Below are 12,573 nucleotides of genomic sequence, written 5' to 3'. Positions count from 1 at the left end.
TGTAATTAATCCTCTCCACGAATGATACTTGGTGTGTGTTCACTTACCGATGAAATAGGACAGTAGGATGGCCAGCAGGGCAGCAGCTGCGATGGCTGTCACCGCGGCACATTTCCAGCTGCAGTACTTGGACGGCTTCTTTAGCTTGAAGGCTGAGCGGGAGAAGGTGTTTCTGGGTAGCAGGCGAGGGGGCGGAGAATACACCGTTCCCGAGGTCAGAGGGTAACCGGGGGAGGAGCTACTGAAGAGAGGAGTGGTCCCTGACGACGTCTTGAACAAGAAGTGCCTGAAGATGAAAAAAAAAAAAAAGGGGGGGGGGGGGGGGTGTCATTTTAGAGGTAGAAATAGATGTTATCATGTTATATGATTCCATTTGAAAAGCTCTGGTAACACTGCGGGAAGGTAAACATGAAGTGGACACAACAATCTGCCTCCTGATCACAGTCCAGAGGACACATATGTGCAAGCTTCTGTCCAATATCTCTCTCTGATGAACCCTTCCTGCCATATGGGTTTGAACATCCTTGAACTGATTACGTCTTCACTTCAGTCCCGTTCCAGTCCAAGTTCTCTTTTTAACCTCCACCTGCTCTACCGTCTTTTTTTTTCCCTCCATTCCCTCGCTTCGCCTCCGTTCACCCCACTTACCATGTGCCTCGTTTCTGCTCTCAATGTCTGCGGATGATCAATGCCGTCCCCCATTTCCTGTCTTCATTGCCCCAGCGGGGTCAGAGCTCAGAGAGAGGATAAAAGAAGGATTTGAACCATCATCCCTTTGCTCATATTACCCATTATCCTCTGCTATTGCTGCACCTGCCCACCCAATGCGTCTCCTTTGCTACTCTCCCTCCCCTCCTCTTCCATTTCCCTTGCTCTCATTTTTCTTCACCCCACTGCCACACCAGTTGTTCACACACACATTTATACTGCACATAAATCCTTTCTGTATTCACGTCCTCATCTGTTCGCTCTTACTTTCAAAATTCTTTTCTGATGTGACCTTGAGGGAACGTTGTTGCCACAGTGGCAAAATGAAACAATGTACTGGATGAAACTTTCCAAGGACACAGTAAACTTTTGTGACACCTTGGTGACATCTTTCGTGAGAGACACGCTCACGGCGCACATGGGGAGTGAGGAGCTGCCCCTACACAGACTCCAGGTGGTACGACAGAAGAAAGCCTTCAGGTGAGTGTGACAGATCAGAGGAGGCGAGGTCACTCTATTGCCTCAAAGATGACTGAGGAGAGGGGAGTTCTTGTCTGCCCGTCTTTGTGGGATTTGCTTGTTTGTGTGTGTTGTGAGTGTGTGTGGGTGTGCATGCTCTGGTACTTCTATCTTTGTGAGTGTGTGACCTTGGGACAGAGGGCGTTCCAAGAGAGGACATTTTATCTGGTCTTCACTTCCTCAAAAGGCAGTTTGAGGACTAGGGCCTTGATGTTCAGCATGTTGTGTTTGTTAAAAGATTTGACTCTTTATCATACCTTGCCATATCTTCCATAAGTTCTCAGTTATGATAATATTGCACTCACCAAGGTAATTGCTGAGATTTGTGAACACATTAAGAGTGGTCAGACAATAAAACAAGTTGTAAACGTGCCAATAGTTTACCTAGATTATCGTTGCACAGGAAAGTAAAGTTGATCAACGTTGGTCAGTCTGTTAACTGTGATGGATGTTTAAAGACAGTTTGGATAATATTCTTTTGTGATGTTGCCAATTTGTCAGAACTGTGTCAGTAATTTGGTGATGGCCAAAACCACAAAATTAATATAAAGTTATGATAAATCACAAGCATCATTTAATATCAGGGTTAGGGAGGGTGAAGAGGTGGGACATTGTAAGTAAGTAAGTCTTGGTCACAAAGTCCTCAATTAAAACCAAATCAAGAGGGTAAATTTCAAGTCCCATCCAGGTCCAAGTCCTAAACTTAGTGTTTTGAAGGAGCTATTTGTAAGTTTTGCTCTTGCTACATAGCCAGTGTTAGCAGTAACAGCTGTTTACTTACAGGCTAGAAGAAACATTACGAGTTCAGCCCCAAACTTTTTTTTTTTTATTTGCCAAGAGCTGTCTCCAGTGGTGGAAAGCAACACCAATGTTAACTCTTGTTCTGCTTCTATTTCTATCACATCTTTTCTTCTACTGAAGCTACTAGCTCCGGCCCGGTCAGCCCATTTGGTCACTTCCCAATACTGAATCACTGTAGCGTCCAGGCTGCCCTGAAGAAGTAGCACTGCTCAGAGGACGTATTATAACCTCTTGTCTTGTAAACGCAGTGATGCTCCCTGCACGACTTGTAAGTAAACAGCTGTCAATGCTAACGTTGGCGAAGTAGCTGTAGCAAAACTTAGTCCTAAATAAACTTATCATTATGGCTTAGGCTTCCAAACCTTAGACATAAAGATTTCGTAACCATGTTGACAAGGGCTCATTTATTTCATGTTTGCAAAGTTAACTACTTGATGGTAGCTCTTAGCTACTGTTAGCTTAGGATCTAGCAGGCTAAACAAGCAAGGCTAGTGTTGATTTACTGTTGCTGTTTTTTGTGATGCCTCAAATGTCAAACAATATTGCATATGTCTCCAGAGATCTCTGATTAATGAGCCCGTTTTGCATGTTTCCCTCTGTTTTTTTGTTGACCACAGCAAAGTAATACATCTTAATGTGTTCAGTCTGAGATATCATCTTTTGTCTGTCTGCTGCACCGCTACGTCTGCATCAGGAAAATGAAGATTTAATTTTCTGTACACTTTCTTATACCATAATTTATCATTTTTTGGGCTTTGGGAGGATAGCAAACGAAGACAGGAGTCATCGGTGTTAAAGTAAAAGTTGAGTTACTAGTTGGTTCTTTGTCAAGTGCAATCTAAAGTCACCAGATTTGTGGCTCAAGTCCAAGACATGTGACTCACCTCTGGCAGTGTGTCAGACACAATCCTCAGTCTAGTATATACAAACAGGTGGGTGTGCACAAACGTGTGTTAGTGCCGCTGTCTCTTTTCCTCAGACTAGGCTCGTGTGACCGTGGCTAGTGTGGCCATAATCCACTGCTGTATGTGCATCTGACTATTGCCATTTAAAATAGTGCCTAAAGGCTTAAAGGTTTTCTGTATGGTTTGCTATCCTTTGATGTCTTTAATAACTGCTGTTTAATAACAGTATGTCTGTACATGTGTCTCCTCATCTAAAAACAGTTGCTGAAAACAGGTGATGTGCTCAGAGCATAAAGATTTGGTTTGGGAGCACTGTTCCTCTCTTTATCAATTATTCAGACAGTCTGTGCTCTGTCTCTCTCTCTCTCATCATCTCATGCCACTGATTGTTGGATTGGTATCCTCCTGGATTCTTCTCTTTTTTTTCTTCTATCTCTTTTCTCCTCCTTCCTCCCCCTTTACCTGTCAGGTATGCTGCGTGACACTAAGGAAAATAGGAAAAAGAGAATAGAGAGGGAAAAAAAAACTCTAGACAGACAGAGGCTGTAAGAGCTCAAGGAGATGGCACGCAAAGAAATATGAGGTTATTGTCTGAAAATACCACATTCTCAGTGGCACAGCCATCAATTTTAATATGCATGCGTAAACCTACATGTTCCCAAATGCATGGCACGCATGTGCATAGGCACAAACACACACAGTCCAAGGTCAACCAGCATGTGTCTTTGCTTCTGCTCATTTTCACAGCCGCTGACGCACCCTGTGATGGCAAGGCCAGCGGTAATTAATTACAATACCCCTAATGTGTGTGTGAATGCAGGCTGAGCACCTGAATCACTTGCATTCAATGCCACACAATGTACATGATTTGTTGTGCTGGTATGTATTTGAATGCATGCAATGAATTCATTTCAATCCCTGGCTTTGTTGTTTGTGTGCAGAACCTCCATGGTGAGCTTGGTGTGGGATGGGAATATGTCTATGGGCCATACTAATTACAAGTAGGAATGGAAAGTGTCTAATGTGCTCTGGGGAGGTAATTGACATTGATTTATGTTGCGGAGGACTATGGAGGGGTTCTATCATAGCAGGCAGCCAGCAATCACAACTCTGTATCATTAGGCTGGGGGTGTGTGTTTGCTTGCATGTGTGTCTTTGGATTTGTGTGTGAATATTGTGGGTTTTTTGACAGTGGTCCAGCATGGAAACGTCACACATAATTAGAGAGAACTGACAGAGACACACTCCCCTCCCCCTTCTCTCCCCCCACCCTCAAGTCTACCCACTGCTACCTCGCTGTCATGCATCCTGTCTTACACATGCAACACACGCTCACACACACACATGCAGAACAAGCAGGCACTAACTCACATACTGACACACATTTTCACAGACTCAGATTTGTACAGACAGAGGCGCCCACCCATGCAAAAACAATACAAATTTATGTGGGTTCCCTTTGACGAGATTGCCCTGTATGTGCCACCAAACATTTAATTTGCATCCCCACGAGGGGGGAAAAGTGACATAAGAGAAGGATGGGGGATGGAGAGGGAGGCGATAGATCAGAAGACAGGCAGGGAGAGGAAGGGAGGATGTTTTCACTCCATTCCAACCCTGTTCCCCATTGAGAGAAAAGAGGACCTGGACAATTAACCACAGAACAGAGAGCATGCTGGGTAATTAGCAGGAAGTCAAAGCTCGCATTCCCCTTGAGCGAACAAACACACACACTTTTGGAAGCACACATGCACACACTCTTCATGTTCTCATCTCCCACAAACATGTGGTTGCTCAGGATAGCACTCTGACAATCATCATCAGAGGTAGAGAACAATTAACGGAGGTCGACTCTGTATGGGGGTGACTGAAAAACGGTCGGATCTGAGGATGAAACAAAGGGCTCGGAGACTGGATGATGCTCAAGGATGGTGTCACGAGAATTGTCCCCTGCTACAATTGTAGGAAACAATAATCGGCAGATGGATGCAGCATAATGGGCATTTATTAGCTGAGTGTCGCTTTGAAAAAGGACATGGAAAATTTTGGAGGCTGCGTGATGTTTGTAAAAAGCAAAAATAATGCATGGCATCAAAAAGTACTCAAGTACCCAGTAGTTTGATATTGATATTTATATGTATTACAGGATATCCTGCAGAATTTCATTGTGGAGGCGCCCAACCTCACCTGAATAAAGAATGTCTCTGCTAATTACATTTTTATGAAATATAATATTAGGCTTATTAAGCTTCAGGGAAAATGAGCAGTGGTGCTACATCACACAGCAAAGGCCACATATTTAATGAATGAGGCAATTGTTTAAATCATAATCAAGCAGATGAGATGTGTCAGAATCCTTCTGATTCAACACAGCATGAATCCAGTGATTGATCACATTGTGCGTTCACTATGATTTAGCGCCTGTATTGAGTTAAAACACCGGCTGGATTTCATCATCTGACTGGACAGGAGATAGGATTGGGGAAACCTTACGTCGTTCAGGAATCTGGAACTTGCTCCATGTGCGCCTCCTACCCAAATTTGAAAATCAAAGTTGAGTTGGGTGTGTCAAGTGTAATGGGGTTTGGTTCTGTGTTCTGTTAGTTTAGGAGCAACCCCGACTGGCTTGCTAACACTATGGGGCCAAACTTATCTTCCACCAGGTCGGGGTGTAAACATTATTTGCCTAAAATCTGGGGAGTAACTCCTTGGATCAAACGAGGCAAAGTCAGCATTGTAGCAGTGGTTACATTTCCAAAGCAGGAAAAGTTGCTTAACTCATAGTTTTTGCTGACACCATTTGTACAATTAATAGAATTCTCCACACACTTAATATATGTATGAACTGACAAGCTTTTATGTTTACTTATTGTTTACAAATGAATTCCTGAAACAAGTGAAAGTGCAGTTGAAAAGAGTTTGGTTAGTCAGGGTTGAGGTATATTAGTTATGCATAATAATACTGGATGTCATCTTTACGGTATACCATGCATGGTTATACAATTAATAAACCTTGCATGATATTATACAGCTCTCACATGCATATCAGTGTGTCCCATACATTGATTTATTTGTTATGGCCTGCCACAATATCAATATTGACCACCATTAATTGTTTTTTTATTTATTTATTTTTTTTTATTATTTCAAGTGTGTTAAGTCTTATTCATTGTAGAGGTATGCACAGCTTCAATCTGTACCTCCTTGCCTCTCTCTCTCATTCACAAACACATTGACAAAGGACCTGTCATAGTCATAGTCGGATGGGCCGTCGGGAGCACCAGGAGAAATCCCGTCACATTAGTAGGCTGGTGGACCGTCAAAATATCCATAAAGTTTTTACTGTCCCTGTCTGTCTCTTCACCGGCCCTCTCTGTGTGCCTGTCAGTTGGGGAGCGCATGATCGTGAGCTGCGTGTGTGTGCTGGGACTGGGCTCACTGGCCAATGTAATCAACCCTCACCGATCTGACTAATTTGTTTGTTGAAAAAACATGACGCAAGGGAGTTGTATATTGTTCAGTTACTTATTTGTTATATAGTAGTTTTAAAATATGTAATGGTGGCGCACATTATATTCAGTATTATTTGATAATTAATTTAAGAAAACCCCTGTCAGCTACCATCACAAACAGAATCTAATTCTGTTGGGAAACACTGCATATTGCAGTGGTGGTAACAGGGCTGGGCATGAATCTTTTCTCTGTACTCCCGCTTCTCCTTCTACACCCCCTGTGGTTCCCACAGGTAGCATCTTTAAATCTGTCCCCACAGTAATGCATTTGAAAGTAACCTATAGTACCCCGACTATGCCTCCCCATCCCCCTTGCTCCTTCCAGATAAATTGAGATGCTGCAGCCCCCTCAGTGATCTTATTTCTCCCCTAGAGCTGTGGCCCACACCAGGGTGAGCGGGGGGTGCAGGGGAATGTCCTGAGATCACAGAAAGAGATTGAAACTGGCATCAGCTAGACTAGAGGCTCCCAGGGACCGATTGGAAATCAGGTGCTTTTCTCGTAAAATCCTCAAACACATGTACACACATGTGCACTCACATGCACACACAGAAATACACACGCACTGAGTGGCACCAGCCATCTATAGTCATTTATCTCACACCGGTAAATGTATCCATGTTCTATGGGCCCCAATCTCCCTCCTCTGCCTTTCTATCTTCTCTCACACACACTCCACACAAAACAATCTCCTTCAATCACCACCTCCCTCCATTCTCTCCCCCTCTCTCCCTCTTAATCTCTCCCTCCTCTACCGTAAACCATTCCTTTCCATTTCCCCCTCTCCCGCTCTCCTGACTTATATTTCTCTGCTATATCACGCCCCCCCCACCCCACCCCACCCACCTCCCCTCGTCTGTTTCTATCTCTCTCTTTTTCTGCCAGTCATCCAGGCCCTGGGGTGTTCTTAGGTGATCAATCTTCATCCTCTCAGCGCTGTCACACTATTGGGTCAAGCCAAAACACACACGCGCGCGCACACATTTACTATAACGAGTGGACAACAAATGCCAAGATTTACATATGATTACAGTGGGGGGTAGCCACAGTCAAAGGCAACAGACATGCTTCGATGCAAACATACACACAATTGCACACAAGCACACGCTCCCCACCTCACATCCACACGTTTGCTCATCATCTCCTAGCTGCTGGTTATAATGAGATGGAGGATGGGCTTTGCCAACGCAGGGAATGGTGTGACTCTCTGGCTCTGCCCGGCTGGCTCTGACCCAGTCACAAGCTCCAGCAGCTCCAGGCAGCCCACCCAGCCTCTGCCATCGCCAGGACCAGAGAGGAGGGTCCAATCTGGGATGGAGGGTGGAGCTGGAATCTCTGTGTGCTGCTCTGGGCTCCATTTACTGCAACAGGCTCTGAGCCATGCCCAACCCCACCACCTGAACATGACCAAATACTGGAACTGCAGAGGGCTCAACAGTGCGCATAAGCGCGTGTGTCGCCTCATTTAAATCTGTGAAGATGGCAACCACAACAGCCTCTAAAGAGGATTCATACATTTAATTTTGCAGAAGTCACGAAAATATCCTTTCTCCTCAAACTAAGTTATGGCATACGTGTCACCATGGCAACACAGGCCTAGACAAACAATTGCGAATGGAAATTTAACACTACACTTACTCTTACCCATCATGCATACTGGCGCAATGCATAAGCACAGGACCTGAGATCAGTGGGCCTGAATTAAACATGGCCAGGCCTCATAAATACTGCACAGGGCCGGCACTCTGGGGAGATGGGGCCCATCAGAGCTGGAAGCCCCAACGCCCAGCAGGAGAAACACAACTACAGCTTGCAGAGTAAATGCTCACAGAGTGAGCGTGTGCAGTGTCCCTCTCACTGCATGCCTCATGAATAGTAATACGCTGCATGAATGCTCTATTTGCCTGGTAAATGTTCTTTGTGTACTGGCAAAAAGCGGATGTGTAGGGTGTGTGAAATGCTTTGTATTTCCTGCTCCCGCACTCCAGGATGCATGCGTAATAGTTTTGACACATGGCAGCTTTTTATACGTGTCATTCTTGGAGATGAGGTAGAGAATGCATTCGAGTAGCGCACTTTTGTGAATCAGCAGCAAAGAACAATTTTCTTTTGGTTTGGAGGTTCATATATTTGCTTAGAATAACGGAGGGGAGATGTTCAGTGACAATGTACATGATATTCTGCGGTACTGCGTCTGCACAGTGAACTAAAAAGTGTAGATTTTGTTTATGAGATGACTCAGTAAAAAATGATACTATGGGCTAACGAATATGCTGATACAAATCAGTTGAACTGGTCAGCTGCTCCTGAGAAGTGTGTGTCTTCTGCCTCTCTGCTTACTCCTGATCAAGGACATTCATGCCATGTGTCACGGCCCTGGATGACTGTCAGATGAAATCAACCTCCTGGGCATTCATAAATTTTGTAATAAGAAGAATTTTAAAAATACAAACTCATCATGGGGGAGACACTCAGTGATTTATTGATGTTACATGGGTGTAAAGTAACACAGAACATGACTAAGAGCTTGGTATTAAAGTAAATTAATTCCGGTGCAATCACCAGTTATTGAGGGGATTCTGTATAGAGCTTTGACATAGAGTTTAACTATGGTAAACTTTGACACATTCATTTATGTTCTTGACCTATTACCATCAGAATAAAAACATGTCGCACATGTCGCTAAGCCAACCAGTCCTGAGACAGTAGTCAATGGTACAAATACATCTGTTGATTGAATAAACTTACCATTTGCTGTTATAAACTAAGCTAGCTTGCATTTTAGCTACTTTCTGGTGTGACAAGGAACTAAATCATGTTTTATTGCTACTTTACATGACATTGATTATTTTAAGTAGGAATTACCTTCATTCTAGTGAGTTTGCATTCTTAACATTCAAAGTGTAAAAACACTCCTAATTGTCTGAGTAAGTGAACAGTTCTGCATCAGTGCTATGGCCTCATTTTTTCTCCTTGCATTTCTCTCTGATACATCAATGTACTCACAGGAATTGAAGCAGCATTGCTCTGACCTTTCATTACTTACTAATGATTACATGAGGCTTATTCCACAGTCGTGGTTACTGTAAGTGGCTCTTGATATCAGCATGAGACAAACCTGTCGACTGTAAAAACAGAATACAATGAAAAGGAAACACATTTCCTCTCACCTGGTCTCCAGCGGGACGTTACTGTTCAGCACCCAGCTGTCTTGTAGCTGGACTGACTCAGGGGTGGTCGGCCCATCTCCAGTGCCCGGAGCCGGGGCGTGAATGGGGTTGCGTCCCCCTCTCAGGGTGTTTCTGTTCAGGCTGTTGGCAGACTGGTGGGATAAGGTGTGGTGGTTGTGCGGAGGGGGCAGTGGAGGCCGTAGTGTAGACTGACTGTGGTGGTTGGCAGCCCCTGGAAGAAGACAAGAACAGTGAGCGATTTAAGAGCCACACTTCTTTGTGACGGACATCAAAGGTAGTTTCAGATGAAGCGAGTGAAGGATTTCATTTCAAAGATGCTACACCTCCAAAAGTAGAACAGAGATGTTACTTGATATTTTGTCTTTATTTCTCAGTATGCCCAGAAACTAAAGCTCTTCAGCCAGCAGCTAACTTCACTGACATTCCATTATGAGCTACTTTTGCATCAGCAATCACTGTGTTCAGAGCAGGTGTCATATTTTTCAAATGGTCGATAACTTATTTTAGAAAAGAAATTCCAGCTAAATAGATACATGGAACTTTATAACCGTCCTTCACGTCTTGGTTCACATTTTTCTGTTTTGTCTGTCTTACATTTAGCCAGTTCTTCCACTCCTGTCCCTCTTTCACCGTCAGTCTCTTTCTTTCTTTCCTGTTCTCTTTTTCAAAGCTAAGAGAAAGTGTGTGTGTGTGTGTGTGTGTGTGTGTGTGAGCCATATTAGAGCACTCAGCACAGTGTGCATGCTCCCAGACTTGGGAGAACATGTCAGCTAGAATCCAATACTTGCCCCTCCAACACTGAGCTAATGGACTGTTGAGTGAGAGTGAGCTGAAAAACAAACCCGGATGACTCAGACAAGAACACCCATTCACACATCACCTTTCTATCCCTGTCTCTCTCTCTCTCTCTCTGTGAATCAGATTTGAGCCTGTCTTCAGTATGTGTGTGAGTATGTGTCTGTGTGTGGGTTCATACAGAAAAATCAATAAACCACATACAATACAACATAGGAGAGTCTGACACAGTTGCTTCACTTCTTGTGAATTAGCATGCTTTCTTCTGCACACACTGACATGACAGGTGCATGTAGTGAATGCAGCTGATCAAAAACCCCACGTTTAATAAGAAGAAATATCTTCAAATGTCATCACAAACCGTCCGCACCTTTATTCTAACACTGTCTGAGTAGAAATGTTGATATTACTGCAAAGCACACAGAATTGCTGATGTTCCATTTGGCTTTGAATTCTGGCTTTACAACACAGTTAGCTTTTGTATTTCAACTGTACTACACATTGCACTTTCATCACTATTTTACACATCTAAGCGTGGAATACATTACAGTGATTGTGTTTGTTTGCACGTTGCCTTCCTGGTACTGATCAAAGGGTGGAGTAAGCGCACATATGCTCACATACGTGTGTGGTGAGTACAACAAAAGCAACAGCCTTGTCAAGCTGTGCGATCACACTTGCCCTCCTCCATTTGTCATCTCTGCTTGAGTTAGATAAGAAAAGAATTAGTATGTGGAGAGGAAGAGAAACGAGTGGATGTGTCATACCCTCCTGTTCGCTCCTCAGCTTTGATATTTGCCAGTCAAGAGATTCGTAAGAGGCATAATGATGGCAACTTTACATACACACATGCAAACATAAAGGCAAAATAGGTAGCAACTATGTCATGCAAATAAACCCTGGCATAAAATGTATGTATAACACCAGGTCTCCTTTCATGCAAACTAAATTTCCCTCTTCCTCATTCCCTTCCTCCAGGATGGGTGTTTAAAGCAGATAGGGGGCAGCGAGCTCCGTTACAACTCCAGCTGTAATGGCGACCAGTTTGTAAGGTGACCTGATTCCTCTGCGCCGCCACTGGGACGCAGGTGTCACCCACATGGCCCTGCAGAACAGATGCTTGTGAAAGAAGAGAACAGGGGAAGAGGGGGGAAGTAGATGAGAGAAAGATGGAGGGGCATGACCTCTGCGACACGGGAGGGACACAAAACATCTGTTTGCACATGCAAAGATGCTCTTGGGAGAAAAAGACACACGTACATGCATGCACACACTTGCATATGCAAACACTACATGCAGTTAGACACCTGGAGGAAAAGCATCACACATGCAGAGTGTAAATTGTTATTAAAGTATGCAGAGAGTTTTATTTCTCCTCCTCCTCCTCCACCTCCTCTCTTGTACACAGCCTCATTTCTTCTTGAGGACTGTTTCCTCTTTCATCTTGCTTTTATTTGCATTTTGTTTGTGTCCTTTGCCGAGATGTAAAGCACTTTGAGATAAACCTTGTTTGTTAAAAGCACTTTATAAATAAATTTGACTTGACTCCCCCTCTCTGCAATGTCCCCTTAAATGTGAAATAGCTCCCACTTCACCCTATCTGCATAAGTACTTTTATCTCGTTTAAGCATAGCAACAATACACACAACACAAAGCCATATACTGGGCAAAAAAATAAGCCTGCATTCAAACATACAGGCATGGACACAGTCTGAGTGTTGCAAAAAAAAAAAAAAAAAAAATTTAAGTAGACACTCCCATGTTCACACACTACCCCGCTGTCTTCCATGTTTAAATATGCGTGCAAAAATGCATGCCTTTTGCCTTTGTTCACTTTCTTGCTATAAATATTGAACAGTTTTTTCATTCAAATTCAGATGAATAATACATGGCACACCTTGTATGGAAGAGGCATACATGGTTTTATAGCCCTAGTTTTCCATGAACTGATATGGTCTTAGTCTGTGCGCAAGTTTCTTCAAGTGCGGTGGGCACGTCTGTCCGTGTGTGTGCGTGCATACGTGAGTGTGCTTGTACTCTGTAGGCGCCCAACACCACTGGAGGAAAGAGTGCACCGTTCACCAATCCAGCTACTACACTGTGACACAGGGGCTGAGTCATATCCTGTGCTGTTGCAGAGAC

At 43.8% G+C, this 12,573-nt stretch overlaps 1 protein-coding gene across 12 annotated transcripts in view; it reads right to left on the bottom strand.

The window, feature by feature from the left end:
* Positions 1-12,573, bottom strand: part of tenm2a (teneurin transmembrane protein 2a) — a 214,887-nt gene that overhangs the window by 47,267 nt on the left and 155,047 nt on the right. For all 12 annotated transcript variants that reach the window (XM_056382479.1, XM_056382482.1, XM_056382485.1 and 9 more), the window contains 2 exons: positions 9,616-9,847; positions 48-286 (listed from right to left, as the gene is read on the bottom strand). In XM_056382479.1, the coding sequence (XP_056238454.1) occupies positions 48-286; positions 9,616-9,847 (471 nt within the window). The remainder of the gene's footprint in view (positions 1-47; positions 287-9,615; positions 9,848-12,573) is intronic.

This window comes from Seriola aureovittata, chromosome 8 (assembly GCF_021018895.1).
Source record: "Seriola aureovittata isolate HTS-2021-v1 ecotype China chromosome 8, ASM2101889v1, whole genome shotgun sequence".
Classification (NCBI taxonomy): domain Eukaryota; kingdom Metazoa; phylum Chordata; class Actinopteri; order Carangiformes; family Carangidae; genus Seriola; species Seriola aureovittata.
The sequence above is the reverse complement of the archived record's forward strand: the minus strand, read 5'-3'. Positions and strand labels throughout refer to the sequence as shown.